The sequence below is a fragment of the Malaya genurostris genome, chromosome 3 (assembly GCF_030247185.1).
Source record: "Malaya genurostris strain Urasoe2022 chromosome 3, Malgen_1.1, whole genome shotgun sequence".
Lineage (NCBI taxonomy): Eukaryota > Metazoa > Arthropoda > Insecta > Diptera > Culicidae > Malaya > Malaya genurostris.
The window spans coordinates 191279440-191295263 of record NC_080572.1 but is presented as its reverse complement, the minus strand read 5'-3'; the positions used below and the strand labels follow the sequence as shown (position 1 = coordinate 191295263).

At 38.0% G+C, this 15824-nt stretch overlaps 3 protein-coding genes across 4 annotated transcripts; 1 reads left to right on the top strand and 2 right to left on the bottom strand.

Moving 5' to 3' along the window:
- Window positions 1-309: 309 nt before the first annotated feature.
- LOC131436462 (protein arginine N-methyltransferase 7-like) lies at window positions 310-2734 on the bottom strand. The gene is made up of 2 exons (XM_058605189.1): window positions 812-2734; window positions 310-753 (listed from the first exon to the last, which is right to left on the bottom strand). The coding sequence occupies exons 1-2, from the start codon at window positions 2498-2500 to the stop codon at window positions 331-333; spliced, it is 2112 nt and encodes a 703-aa protein (XP_058461172.1). The 5' UTR covers window positions 2501-2734; the 3' UTR covers window positions 310-330.
- A 7-nt stretch (window positions 2735-2741) lies between these two features.
- LOC131436464 (protein arginine N-methyltransferase 7-like) lies at window positions 2742-4956 on the bottom strand. Its single transcript, XM_058605190.1, has 2 exons — window positions 3244-4956; window positions 2742-3185 (listed from the first exon to the last, which is right to left on the bottom strand). The coding sequence occupies exons 1-2, from the start codon at window positions 4873-4875 to the stop codon at window positions 2763-2765; spliced, it is 2055 nt and encodes a 684-aa protein (XP_058461173.1). The 5' UTR covers window positions 4876-4956; the 3' UTR covers window positions 2742-2762.
- Window positions 4957-9509: 4553 nt separating this feature from the next.
- On the top strand, window positions 9510-14556 carry LOC131436162 (FACT complex subunit spt16). Of its 2 annotated transcripts, XM_058604700.1 has the most exons (11): window positions 9510-9661; window positions 9843-10030; window positions 10117-10380; window positions 10456-10755; window positions 10810-11785; window positions 11853-12051; window positions 12109-12975; window positions 13047-13315; window positions 13379-13511; window positions 13609-13665; window positions 13854-14556. In XM_058604700.1, exons 2-11 carry the CDS (start codon window positions 9962-9964, stop codon window positions 14056-14058), a joined length of 3339 nt encoding a protein of 1112 aa, XP_058460683.1. In that variant the 5' UTR covers window positions 9510-9661; window positions 9843-9961; the 3' UTR covers window positions 14059-14556. The 2 variants fall into 2 exon arrangements, with proteins under 2 accessions (XP_058460683.1, XP_058460684.1); XM_058604701.1 differs by lacking the exon at window positions 13609-13665.
- Window positions 14557-15824: the final 1268 nt, after the last annotated feature.

Sequence of the window (15824 nt, the reverse complement as noted above, 5' to 3'; positions counted from 1 at the left end):
GTACTGCAGTTCTTCAACGACGATTATATGTAGAAGAAAAGTAGAAAAATATGCATACTTTTCAATGATTAACCAACAATTCATCGACTCATCAAATATTGATTTGAGAATATTCGATAATTTCTAAATAAAAATTGAAACCAAATTCTAAATATTCATCGATATTTCCTCCATTAGTATAGTTCCGATCTCCGACACGACGACAAGCAGCTGAATTAATTAATTTTAAGAATATACCAGAAAAGAAAAAAAAAAGAAAAACTACTGCCGACGGCCACATTCTATGATATGATATGCAAAGAAAAATAATTTAAAAAATTGTCATAAACTTCATTCAAAATGAAAGAAACATTTTTTTAAATGACAATTGAATTTCACGTTCCAGGAAATCGATTTTCTTCGAACCGGATTTTTGAACAAATGAACTCCTTGTCTCCAGTTAGTATTCCATTCTACGGGAGTAGGTCGTTCGGTTAGTTGTTCGTTCAATAATGGCGTCAACGGTCCGGTAGTTATAATGGTGCTAGACTTTTCCGTCTTATCCATATGCCAATCAGCCCAAAGAGCGATTCCATTACATTCGGACACCACATTGTCTAGTGTGATTTCAATTGTGCCATCAGACATGCAGGATTCAAAGATCTCTTCCGAGAGGTTCACATGTAACAGCTTAGTTCTAGGTCCAACTGCGAAGCATGGATATTCCCAAAGCGGCTGGGCTTCAACCGATGAATCGGTTAGCTTGGAATGTTCCTACAACAAAAAATGAACGTTTAGCAATAATGATTAATATTTATACTTTTCGAATTACTTCAATCATTTGATCCATTATACTGAGATCGAAGCCTTCGCATTTTCCTAGAGGGGCACATATTTTCTGCAAATCTAAAAACTGCACTGGAAGTGCGTATATACTAAACGAATTTGGTATAATCGTAACAGATGAACTAAGCTTAGATCTAACAAGTCCCAATTGAGTCCCAAATTGAATAGCATTTTCCCATGGCAAAATTGCTGATCCGAAGTATGGTTCTCCAAATACGTGAGTTACATCGTCATTCAACTGATTAACACTGGAAATTATATCAACACCATTCAACCCGTTATGAGTAGAATATTTCAGCATGCATTGCTTAGATATTCGGTTTGTTTCTAACAAAATGATCTTTTTAACTCCAATTGCTGCAAGAGATAATCCCAAAAGTGATCCTTCGCCGAGTACTAAAACAATAGAATCCTTGCTGATGATGTCTTCTAAATAATTCAGTACTCGCTTGTTTCGAGCGCCGTCATTCAGTTGACCGATTCGTGAACGAGAGTACGCCAAATGAAATCCACATGAACAGTGTGCAGGATCTAGATCTGGCTGGTCGATCCCGAACCACAAAGAAAACTCATCGTGGTAAGCATCCAAATTAACGTCTTGTCCTTTGATAACGACAGTTTTCGAATTGGGTAAAAAATAAATTGCTTGCATCCAATGATCTCTCCAGGGTATAACATTTTGATTAGGAATGTGCGAAACTGTACTATTCTTTCGAAGTTCTTCGTAGTCGGGATGTGCCCAAAATGGAGCACAGCTCAAAAGAACCGTTTCTTCCGCATCCATTATCAATTCCCACCACATAAATATAGCCTGTGCAACACCTGCGTTTTTGATTTCAACCAAACTTCTTGAATGCCGTTTGGTTTCGAGATTTTCACGCTTAGACCATTTGAAATCAAATACCGCAACTGGTTCTGAGAGTACTTTGAAACTTCCTAAGGGCAGTTGATTTAACTGAACGTCAAAAACTGCCGACGATCCTCGACAGCACTCGACCTCGTTCGGTGTACGCAACAACACATCTCCATCGGAATTGCTGAGCGCTTTGGGAACTTGCCATCTCATTATCCACGGACTTTCGACAAGTTGACCATAAATCGTCGCTGAATGCGGAATTACTAGGCAATCAGGTTCAAGCAAATTATCCAAAGCATGTCTGAAAGTGGCTATGGCGCCTTCTCCAATTAATTCAGTATCGAAGAGCTCGGTGACCAGCACATTAGCCCTTCGCTCCATATCCAAACCTGGACCCACCTTCATTTCGGAAGATTTTTTCTTCACAAGCCGAATTTTTTCAGCAATTCCAAGATTAGCCGCAATAACTCGTTGTGCACAGTCAGCCATTGGGCGAAACGCTTCACATGCTGTCACACTATCGGCCCCCGCTCGGACTGCCATCATCGACAGTAAACCGCTACCAGTTCCAATGTCCAGTACGTGAGCTTTCTTACCGGCTTTATGCAGTCGTTCGACTGTCAGCTGTATCGCACGGTCGTACTTTCGATTGCGTTCCCAATCGTGACACATATCAGCGAAAGCACTGCGAGCAATTTCCTGTTGAAGATCGAATTCACCATCATCGCTATCCATATTGAAGACATCAAAATTAGAGTTCATTATTTTGCAGTAAGAAGAAATTAAAAATACTGAACGATGTAAACAATTTATTTTCATTCATCCAACAATTCATCGACTCATCAAATATTGATTTGAGAATATTCGATAATTTCTAAATAAAAATTGAAACCAAATTCTAAATATTCATCGATATTTCCTCCATTAGTATAGTTCCGATCTCCGACACGACGACAAGCAGCTGAATTAATTAATTTTAAGAATATACCAGAAAAGAAAAAAAAAAGAAAAACTACTGCCGACGGCCACATTCTATGATATGATATGCAAAGAAAAATAATTTAAAAAATTGTCATAAACTTCATTCAAAATGAAAGAAACATTTTTTTAAATGACAATTGAATTTCACGTTCCAGGAAATCGATTTTCTTCGAACCGGATTTTTGAACAAATGAACTCCTTGTCTCCAGTTAGTATTCCATTCTACGGGAGTAGGTCGTTCGGTTAGTTGTTCGTTCAATAATGGCGTCAACGGTCCGGTAGTTATAATGGTGCTAGACTTTTCCGTCTTATCCATATGCCAATCAGCCCAAAGAGCGATTCCATTACATTCGGACACCACATTGTCTAGTGTGATTTCAATTGTGCCATCAGACATGCAGGATTCAAAGATCTCTTCCGAGAGGTTCACATGTAACAGCTTAGTTCTAGGTCCAACTGCGAAGCATGGATATTCCCAAAGCGGCTGGGCTTCAACCGATGAATCGGTTAGCTTGGAATGTTCCTACAACAAAAAATGAACGTTTAGCAATAATGATTAATATTTATACTTTTCGAATTACTTCAATCATTTGATCCATTATACTGAGATCGAAGCCTTCGCATTTTCCTAGAGGGGCACATATTTTCTGCAAATCTAAAAACTGCACTGGAAGTGCGTATATACTAAACGAATTTGGTATAATCGTAACAGATGAACTAAGCTTAGATCTAACAAGTCCCAATTGAGTCCCAAATTGAATAGCATTTTCCCATGGCAAAATTGCTGATCCGAAGTATGGTTCTCCAAATACGTGAGTTACATCGTCATTCAACTGATTAACACTGGAAATTATATCAACACCATTCAACCCGTTATGAGTAGAATATTTCAGCATGCATTGCTTAGATATTCGGTTTGTTTCTAACAAAATGATCTTTTTAACTCCAATTGCTGCAAGAGATAATCCCAAAAGTGATCCTTCGCCGAGTACTAAAACAATAGAATCCTTGCTGATGATGTCTTCTAAATAATTCAGTACTCGCTTGTTTCGAGCGCCGTCATTCAGTTGACCGATTCGTGAACGAGAGTACGCCAAATGAAATCCACATGAACAGTGTGCAGGATCTAGATCTGGCTGGTCGATCCCGAACCACAAAGAAAACTCATCGTGGTAAGCATCCAAATTAACGTCTTGTCCTTTGATAACGACAGTTTTCGAATTGGGTAAAAAATAAATTGCTTGCATCCAATGATCTCTCCAGGGTATAACATTTTGATTAGGAATGTGCGAAACTGTACTATTCTTTCGAAGTTCTTCGTAGTCGGGATGTGCCCAAAATGGAGCACAGCTCAAAAGAACCGTTTCTTCCGCATCCATTATCAATTCCCACCACATAAATATAGCCTGTGCAACACCTGCGTTTTTGATTTCAACCAAACTTCTTGAATGCCGTTTGGTTTCGAGATTTTCACGCTTAGACCATTTGAAATCAAATACCGCAACTGGTTCTGAGAGTACTTTGAAACTTCCTAAGGGCAGTTGATTTAACTGAACGTCAAAAACTGCCGACGATCCTCGACAGCACTCGACCTCGTTCGGTGTACGCAACAACACATCTCCATCGGAATTGCTGAGCGCTTTGGGAACTTGCCATCTCATTATCCACGGACTTTCGACAAGTTGACCATAAATCGTCGCTGAATGCGGAATTACTAGGCAATCAGGTTCAAGCAAATTATCCAAAGCATGTCTGAAAGTGGCTATGGCGCCTTCTCCAATTAATTCAGTATCGAAGAGCTCGGTGACCAGCACATTAGCCCTTCGCTCCATATCCAAACCTGGACCCACCTTCATTTCGGAAGATTTTTTCTTCACAAGCCGAATTTTTTCAGCAATTCCAAGATTAGCCGCAATAACTCGTTGTGCACAGTCAGCCATTGGGCGAAACGCTTCACATGCTGTCACACTATCGGCCCCCGCTCGGACTGCCATCATCGACAGTAAACCGCTACCAGTTCCAATGTCCAGTACGTGAGCTTTCTTACCGGCTTTATGCAGTCGTTCGACTGTCAGCTGTATCGCACGGTCGTACTTTCGATTGCGTTCCCAATCGTGACACATATCAGCGAAAGCACTGCGAGCAATTTCCTGTTGAAGATCGAATTCACCATCATCGCTATCCATATTGAAGACATCAAAATTAGAGTTCATTATTTTGCAGTAAGAAGAAATTAAAAATACTGAACGATGTAAACAATTTATTTTTCGTAAACACTTTTCGCGAAAGTTACTCAAGTTTAAGGTAACAACAACGTCCGAAAATTATTTTTTTGTGTGTTTATTCACAAAATCCCAATTTTTTTCCGGACAAATAAATCTGTATAAAATGTTTAAAACGACAAATGTAACAATGAGAGATTCTCTTTGTTTACTTTCTCTTTCGATTATTGCGAAATATCCCTGCTTTTTGCGGTAATTTCTTCAGTGCAGATTAAAAGATGATAACTTCAGTTATTATTATCGGTAAATAATTGGAGAGAAGGATTGCTAAGAGTACGTTTGGAACATTTTATACAGAAATATAAAAAATCTTGTATCATATTTATTTGATGTTCTTAGCTTATACAATGTTTGAATGAGTAGTGTGCACAGATACGAAACAAATTTATACTTTATTCGTGTAATATAGCAATCCAAAAAATAACTTTGATCTACATGTAACCCTACACTCTGACAAAATGAGTAGTGAAAATCATAGGGTATATCTTATGATGCATCAAAAATCGTCAAAATCACCATTTCAAAAATCAATATGAAAAACATACCGCTATTATAATGTTTATGGTTCTTCAATATATATCTCATCTATCACTATTACAGTTTCCATACGAGCAACTTATGAATTCCACAGTATATGAGAGAAGTTATGTTTGTCATAGAAAATTCGCACAAAGTTCCTAATTCCTAATTTCGTATGAATTTCATAAGGCTTTTTATTGGAATTCAAATTTTCGTGACTTCATAAGGTAGTTTTATGATTCGCATACGATATTATTGTTACTAAAAACCATACACGCAGAGAAAAATATTGTAAAAATAACTAAATTTTGGATTCACGCAATGATTTATTTTGTTGGAATAGTGACAAAAGAAAATCGGATTTAAAATTGCAAATATTGTTGCTTGAAGCTACAAAATAAGATATTTGATTTTGCTCAGTGCTTTAGTTTGTTTCAAGAAATATTTTGTTAAAAATAACAAATATTTTACTTGCGCGTTCCTGTCAATTTCTTGACAAACAATTTCGTGGTAAATTCAATTTTCAAAATAAGTTTAAAATGAACTATCTTTAGATAAAGATAATTTTATTAGTTCTTTGAATTTATAAACTTGGCAGTTGAAATGAACGATAAAATTCAAACCTAAAATAATTAGCATTCCAACATACGCTTTTGTTTGTTATAATCATACATTTGTGTTTGTCATTATTCTTGAAATGAGAAAACTAATTTTCAAGGTAATTTTTTCAAAGTAATTTTATTTCAATTTTTATCTTTTTTCAAATTGTAATTGCTTTCAATAGCTGTTGGGCCCTTTTGTCTGTAACAAACGTGTTATGTAATGTAATGCAAGTTTACCCGCATACGCATGGCTGCCAGACGGCTGACTACACGCTGCCAGCTGGAAAAATATGGCTGGCAGACATTCTGGTGACCGATTGTCTCACCGCTGCCAGATATACAACTCAAACGATACAACCACAGACTAACAGACATGACAGTATGAGTAAATTCTTATAAAAATAATTTTTCGTTATGCACTAGTTCCACCTATATTGTACTGCGCGAACTATTTACTATCTGTACACCCCTTGTGTTACGTAAAAGTTTTTTTACTAGTTGGTTTCCCCTCGTTTGTCAACACCGATCAGCTGCTTGCAGGGTTGCCTGATTTCATCGAAATATTTAAAAATGAATCGTCACAATAAATTTTTGGATTACGTTGATAATATATTTAACTTTTCTAGCGATGTTGGAAGGTAAACATTTATTTTACTCAACGTTGTTCATTTAGACTATTTTTGATTGTGTTGGTAATTTTCACCCGAAATTAAATGACGGCAGACCAGAAGCAAGTAAATATTGTAACAAAACGGGTTCGATTTTGTATTGCGTTGTGGGATGAGAAGTAGGCACAATTCTGTATATAGTTTTGGCAATATGTAATTAATCTGTATCCTGCATGAAAATCGCATGGAGGTATACAAATCAATACATTACAGGTAATTCTGTATGAATGGCAACTCGGTTGGTAAATGAAAAAAATAAACACAGTCTAGATGACAGAAAGAATGTTTTTGATAGCGTAACGTGGTGCCATCATGACACATGTGAGTACTGTCCCAAATAAAGGAATATTCGAAATGACCGTTTATATGGTTAAAGAATCTAATTTGAGTGTCCTGTCTGTTAGTCTGTGATACAACCGTATCCACCAGGATTTTTCCACATTGAAATCTTTGACATTACCAGCGAAGGAGAGAAGATGAAAACGCTCGGCTAACTTAGATACAGGCGACTTTGTTTTGTCAAATTGGATTTGACAACCGTCACTGAATCAATTTTGGTAGCCGCCTGGTGGCCATGGCCCGGGTAGTAATATTTTGAATTATCAATCACGCAGAGAAATTGAGCATGTTTATAATAACAAAACAGATTGTAGATTTTTAGATTTGATTTATATTCATGTCAATTTCTCCCTTCAACAAAAACAATTATCTCTGTTTGATTTGAATAAAAATTTTGATCTAACCAAACCAAAAATATGTTTGTTCCGGCTGAGTTTATTGTTGAAATAAGCTGACTATTTTTTACATGTCAACCAAAGTTGAGTTAATGTTATCGGTAATGTCCTCGTTGACTCAATCCTGCTATACCATTATATATAAAAAAAAACTAGGTTCATTTTATCCATGATATTATTTGTATAATGATACAACTAAGTTCACTGTTTAAATGAACAATGTTAGCTTTATTTCATATAAATCAGAACAATTTTTTCTCGCGCGTATAAACCACAGCATTTTTGTCTCCCGCGGAAAAAGTTTGTACGCGTTTCATAGGTAAAATTTGATCTGCTTCTCTCATTTCCTAGGGGGGTTTCAACAATTCAAGTGTATGTATTGATAATTAAGTATATGTTAGAAATTTGCAAAACATTACATAACACAAAATGTTTGATACAGGTTCTCTATTTTGACCGGACCGATGGAGCACCGAATGGTTTGGATGCTATAAAAATAAAAAAACAGGGCTTGACTGCAGTATCTGAATAAATCGATCGTGTAGCAACGGGAATGACGAAACGAGTAAATGTCTTAAAAATTTCAAAATTAAAGATAATTGCTTTTTAGAAATGTTTTAACCAATTCAAATCGAAATAAAAGTAGTACAAAATATAACCTTGTAAATTAATTTGAAAGAAAAACAAACAAAAATGTATGATTTCAACAAACAATTGCGTTAGTTGAAATAGCTAAGTTTTAGGTAATTTATTCCAACTGGAATGATTGGGATTTTAGAGCTCAAGAATTCTTAACTTTATCTAAAGTTCGTTCATTCATAAAAAAATTTTCAAATTGAATTCACTGTGATTTTGTTTGTCAAGAAATTGACAGGAACGCACAACTGAAATATTTGTTGTTTTTATCAAAATGTCGTTTGACACAAACTAACACACTGAGTAAGATTGATTATCATGTTTTGTAGTTTCAAGCAGCAATATTTTCTATATTAAACCAGATTTTCTTTTGTCACTATTTCAACAAAAAAAATCGTTGCGTAAAACCCAAATTTGGTTATATTTGCCATTTTTTCTCTGCGTGATATATACACTCGTACTGTTAAAAGATCCCCAGGAAACGAAAGAAACACTTAAATGTTCCTTCTAAAAAACGTGCAAACTTTTTTGATTATCCACGGGAGAAAAATTATCTGGTTGATAAGAAAAAAAATGATACGAATTATTCAAACAATAAACTTAGTGGTCATTACACAAATAAGATCATAGATAAAATCAACCAATTTTTTTCTTGATATAAATGTAAAACACGATTGAATCAACAAATACGTTGCCAATAGTCAACTCAACTTTTGTTGATATAATTGGCTGATTTATTTCAACGACAAAATCGTTTTGCGTTAGCCAGGATGAGAATTTGGGGCATTTGGTGGGCAATCAGAGCGCTCAGAGTATGGTAAACAAACATTCGAGCATTTCAATTCGAGTTAAATTTTAATTTCCTTATCGTAGTGATGATATTCTGATCGATAATTTGCGGGGAAGTGCTTTAAAGGGTACTGAATAAACAAGTAGTTTGTAATATCCAATATTTTGTTAGCTATTCTTCTTCATTGTTTTGGTTTTTGCAGAATGATGCTGGCCACAGTTTCATGACGTCATAGCAGGAGGCTGGTTGAACCCGAGAAAATTTTAACCCTTTCAATGATGATGAAACTAGGCGCGAAACTGGCTTCAAACAAACAGTTTGACAGCACTTAGGGTTGAGACTGGGTTAGTTTTGACTTCAAGCGAAAATTACATAACTACTGGGTAATTTTGTTCCTTGTGTTTTGACAACAATGAAGTAAGCGAATGAAAGAAAAGATTCAAAACAACTCAAAATTTAGTACAAAGAAGTCAAACAATAGGTAGTGTTTATTTTCCGTGTATATATTTGAAACAAAACCCAAATTGGAATACTTTTGTGTAAGCATGCCTTTAACTACTTTGATAGATGAAAAAAGGCTTTTCCCGCCATCAAACTTTCGCATGTTCTGTCAAATCTTTCAAGTAACCGCAAGTGTTGTTTTATTACTTAAATAAAAATTTGTAGCTCTTTTAAATGGTATTTCATAATCTTTGTTATACGTTAAAGAAAATATATTAATTACTTGACTAGTGTGTTGATTGGATTTCGAAGGACCTTAAGAAATATGTAAGTATAATAGTATTATTGATAGCAAAACATGCCAAAAGGCGTTTCGCTTTTGCGAATCGAACAACCGGCATGAAAACACCGCCAACCGGTCTCTTTCTTGCCTTCAGTCAGCGGCCGATCATTTCGCGTCATTCTGTGCCGCCATATTGTTATTTTCGTTTGCTTAAATCCCGTGCAGTTTTCTCCCGGATTATTCAGACGTGTGGACGAGAGTGCTGGAATTTTTCGGTAGCTACCGTGAAGAGGTGGTGTATCTAGTTGGATTCAAACTGAATGTAAAGCTAGAATCATTAAAACATGTCGAATATTGTACTGGATAAGGATACCTTCTATCGACGGATAAAGCGTTTATACGCTAATTGGAAGGTAAGTTTGTGCTTGGTGCTGAATTTTGCTCAAAGCATAACCTCAGAGTAGTGTTGGGAATGGTGATAATTTTCATGTATCGACAGGAACCGGAATTCGCTCACGACGACTCGCTGTCGAAGGTAGACTGCATTCTGACGGCAGTCGGTGCGGATGAGGAAACGATCTACAGTAAATCTACGTCGCTTCAAACGTGGTTGCTCGGTTACGAACTAACCGATACGATCACTTTGCTGTGCGAAAAGACAATCTATTTCTTGACCAGCAAGAAAAAGATCGATTTCCTCAAGCCAATTGATAAGGAAGGCGAGGAAAATGTGCCCGCCATCAAGTTGCTGGTGCGGGATAAGGTATGGTCAAATTGTTGACGATTTGTTTTCAACATGTTTTTCAATCAATATTGAATTTATTTTTTCATACAAAAGAACGACAAAGATATGGCCAACTTTGGAAAGCTGCTGGAGGCAATCAAGGAGTCCAAGAACGGAAAAACCTTGGGTGTTTTCATCAAAGATAAATTTCCGGGAAGTTTCTGCGAATCGTGGCGTGCCTTCTTGAAGGACAAAGGATTCGAAAATATCGACGTAAGCATTTCTATCGGATACATCATGTGTGCCAAGGAGGACACCGAGGTTATTACCATCAAGAAAGCCTGTTTGGTGACCGTAGATGTATTCAACAAGTATCTGAAGGACCACATCATGGAAATTATAGATGCCGATAAGGTTTGTTTCCATTGTTTACTAAAGAGTGGAATGTAAATAGGATTTTTTTCGTAGAAAGTGAAACATGCCAAACTGTCGGAGGGTGTAGAGCAGGCGTTGACCGACAAAAAGTATGTTACCGGAGTAGACGTAAACCAGTTGGATATGTGCTATCCGCCGCTGATCCAATCAGGAGGAAATTACAACCTTAAATTCAGTGCCGAAAACGATAAGTCCTATTTGCACTTTGGAGCAATCATTTGCGCTCTGGGGGCACGCTATAAGTCCTACTGCTCGAACATTGTTCGTACATTGCTGGTCAATCCGACGGACACGATGCAGAAGCATTATAACTTTTTGCTAAATCTAGAGGAAGAATTGTTGAAAGTTATGGTTCCTGGCAAGAAATTAGCTGAGGTGTATGAAGCAGGACTGGAGTTTGCGAAGAAGGAAGAGCCCAAGTTGGTTGAAAAATTGACCAAAACTTTCGGGTTCGCCGTAGGTTTGGAGTTCCGTGAGAACTCCATGATCATCGGGCCAAAATGTACGGCGACGTTGAAAAAAGGGATGGCATTCAGTTTGAATGTAGGCCTGGCCGGATTGGAAAACAAGGAAGCGGCCGATAAAGAATCCAAAGTGTATGCCCTGTTTGTTGGCGATACTGTTCTGGTCAATGAAGAACCGCCGGCTAGTGTTTTGACACAGTCCAAGAAGAAAATTAAGAACATCGGTATCTTTTTGAAGGACGACGAGGAAGAAGACGAAGAAGAGGAAGAGAAAACGAAAAAACCACCGGAAATATTAGGCCGAAGTGGCAAGCGATCGACGGTACTTGAAAGTAAGCTACGCAACGAGCAAAACTCCGAGGAGAAACGAAAGCAACACCAGAAAGAACTGGCCGATGCTTTGAACGAGAAGGCTAAGGAACGGTTGGCGAAACAAGGAGGAGGCAAGGAAGCTGAGAAAGTACGGAAGTCTACAGTGTCCTACAAGGGTGGTGTTAATCAAATGCCACGAGAGCCCGAGGTTAAAGAACTGAAACTGTTTGTTGGTAAGTTAGTTTGGTCCATCGCGTTGAGACATTTTGGTGCATTTAGGAGCATCCTTTTTGTTTACAGATCGAAAATACGAGACCGTCATCATGCCGATTTTTGGCATCACAGTTCCGTTCCATATTTCAACCATCAAAAACATTTCGCAATCGGTGGAAGGTGACTACACTTATCTTCGTATCAATTTCTTCCATCCGGGTGCCACCATGGGTCGCAATGAGGGTGCAGTTTATCCGAATCCTGATGCAACATTTGTGAAAGAAGTGTAAGTAAAGTCGAAGGTCAAAGGAGCTTCATGTTAAATATTACATTACATTTACAGAACGTACCGTTCAACGAACACGAAGGAACCGGGAGAAATTAATGCTCCCTCGACCAATCTGAACACCGCGTTTCGGTTAATCAAGGAGGTTCAAAAACGTTTCAAAACACGGGAAGCGGAAGAACGCGAAAAGGAAGATCTGGTAAAGCAGGATACTTTGGTATTGTCACAGAACAAGGGTAATCCGAAGCTTAAAGATTTATACATCCGACCGAATATTGTGAGTAAGCGCATGACCGGATCGCTCGAGGCGCACGTAAACGGCTATCGCTACACATCCGTCCGGGGCGACAAGGTTGACATTCTGTACAACAACATCAAGAGTTCCTTCTTCCAACCGTGCGATGGCGAAATGATCATTCTCCTACACTTTCACTTGAAGCACGCTATTCTGTTCGGCAAGAAGAAGCATCTCGATGTGCAGTTCTACACGGAAGTCGGTGAAATTACCACCGACCTGGGCAAACATCAGCACATGCACGATCGTGACGATTTAGCGGCCGAGCAGGCCGAACGAGAGTTGAGACACAAGCTGAAAACGGCTTTCAAAAGTTTCTGTGAAAAGGTAGAAGCTATGACCAAACAGCAGATAGAATTCGATACACCGTTCCGGGATCTAGGTTTTCCGGGTGCTCCGTTCCGCAGCACCGTGTTGCTTCAGCCAACATCCGGCTCGCTAGTTAATCTAACCGAGTGGCCCCCGTTCGTCATCACACTGGAGGACGTGGAGTTGGTGCACTTCGAACGAGTTCAATTCCATCTGCGGAACTTTGATATGGTTTTTGTGTTCAAAAACTATCACCAAAAGATTGCGATGGTGAATGCGATTCCGATGAATATGTTGGATCACGTGAAAGAATGGTTGAAGTAAGTCAACTTTGCATTTCAACATAAATTTTATGATTCTAAAAAAAACGCTAATTCCCTTACACAAACAGTTCGTGCGACATTCGCTACTCGGAGGGCATCATTTCGTTGAATTGGGCGAAAATTATGAAAACCATCACGGATGATCCGGAAGGCTTCTTCGAAACGGGAGGCTGGAACTTCCTGGATCCGGAATCAGACGACGAAAACCAAGGAAACGATGATTCCGAAGATGAGGAAGACGACGCGTACGAACCGACCGATGATGACGATGAAGATGAGTCCGACTCGGAGGACTATTCCGAAGCGTCAGAAGATGACGATTCTGCTTCGGAGGATGGTAAGCATGAGGCGACCATGTACTTTGTTTTTTTTTTGTTAATCAACTTCAATTATTCCACAGATCTCGGCTCGGACGAAGAGTCTGGCAAGGACTGGTCCGATCTGGAGCGTGAAGCTGCCGAAGAAGACAGAAATAGAGACAAAGATGATTTTGTCGACGATAGACATTCATCGAAAAAGAGATCCCATCATAGGTAGGTCTATTTTGTTGTTGTAGTTTCTATCAGGAAGGTCAGTTAATAGGTCCAATAACAACCTCTTTTTAATAAACTGCCTTCCTTCCGCCTTCAGACGCGATCGAGGAGTTGAATCATCCTCAGCTAAAAAGAAGCGACCCGAAGCGCACAGGTTTGATTGTTCTGCCTAAGCATTTCAATTACAGTCTTTGTTTGCTTATAGTTTCCGTTCAATTATCGATTCAGATTTTTTTTTTTGTAAAACCTCGACTTTTCTGTGCTGCCAAGTTAGCGAATAGTTGCTCGGTCGGGCCATTGGGATACTAATCGAATGTGTTTTCTGTTCTAAATATTCCACAGCTCATCTAAAAGTAGCAGCCGTGACAAGCATAAGGATAAACACAACGACAAGAGTAAGGACAAACATCGCAGTAGCAGCGGAAGCAGTAAGCACAACAGCAGTGATAAACACAAGAGCAGCAGCAGCAGTAGCAGTCACAAGAGATCACGAGATGATTCGAGAGACAATTCGCATCATCACAAGAGCAAAAAGTCCAAAAAATAATTCTGAACTTCGCGAAACTTGTGTCTGTTATCAAATGGGTATCTGCTGTGTTATGTGCTCAGATTTAATCCGAGTGCTTAATAGAGCCCCTCTGGAGAATTGCTTGTTTTATTTCTCAAATTTTCGCTTTTTAGTTTTTTTCAAACTTCCGCTCTCCGGATATCGTCAAGGCCTCAACATTGTTATAAATAAGTTCAGCTAGTTTTCGTTTGCCGTTTTAACCTTCAAACTCTTGTTTCACTAAGTACAATGACAAGGAAAACAAATACATTCGATTCAGTTGTACAATTGTTGGCCTCTCGAATATTTTCCAAAATGCACCAGCAACCATTCATTGCTGATCTGGTGACATCTTATTTACCTCCCGTCTGTTTAAAAAGCTAAGTGATTAGTTGTCAATTTTGGAACCGACAGATTTATTGGTTGTTCAAATGGTCAAACTGTGAACAGGATGTTGAGACAAATATACAGTAATGAATTCCGATAGTATTACACAGATACGTGAAAGAACTATTGTACTTTTCCGAAATCCTTTGGTCTTTGTGTACACATAACATCAAGTAGTAATATGCTATGATACCATTCAGTATCCTTCTATTTCTCTAACCTGCGGCAAAGTTCACGACCAAAAGCCGTCACTGAGTTTCTTTCTTTCGGCACTTTAGTAAAGACAGCACTTCAGTGCAGTATTTTGCAAATAGCATTAAATACGTCTGTTTATTTATTTATTTATTTATTTATTGTAAAATCAACAGACACGATGTGGTCCTAATGATTAATTCTAATACTATGTAAGAATTTGGTCCTTGTTTTATGCCGTGAAAGATTGAAGTCGAACTCAGATGACACTCGATTGAATGACCGTTGTAAGCCGATAATCGCACCGTTTATCCCGTAGTTAGTGCGGCGTAAAGGAAGTCGAAGAAAAGCGTTATTGAGGAGAGCTCGAGGACGAACATTGATGTTGATTTCACGGAGCAAAGTGGGGCAGTTTAGCGTCTTATGTTAAACCATTAGTTGCCGTTAGCAGTTCAACATAAACTGCTGTTGCACTGATGAGTCGAAAACGAACAAAAAAAAAACTACAAGGATTAGTCCCATGGGGTTGTTCGAGCCATTGATGTGGAACAAGGCAACTAAAATTTCTAATGATATACAATCAAAAAGTTCAATCAATCGTCACACTTTTGAATCCGCAATTGCACGAGAGTCTGCTTAGATTGATCTTGAATAGGAACCAACACCTAACATCGGCTATAATATAAATCAAGACATTATAGCCGACGAAATTACATCAATATTTCAAATGTATGCAATTATATCTTTGTACATACTTGCGACTTCGATATTAAGCTTCTCTTCGCCAAGCTTGTGCTCAATAGCGGCCCTTACACGATCATTAAAAGTGTCATTACTAAAAAGTAAGGACACTTTTAATGATCGTGTAAGGTCTACGAGTTCAGCAATGACACGAGTAATGATGGAATTCCAGATTTTCCATCATTACCAACATTATTTCTTCTTCTTATTTTTTTGTGGAAGTGCTGAATATCTTTAGAACTATACGCGAAAAATGACAAAGTGAAGATTTAAATTGTTAATATTTCATTAACCTTAACGTTTCAATGGCAAATCCAATTTATTTTCAGCTAAACGAAAATAAAAATATTGCTATTGCTATTGCTGGAGTGGTTACAAATACTCATCATTAATAATGAACGTGTAATGCTAAAAAGTAATGATGTACAGTAATGCAGTAATGACGA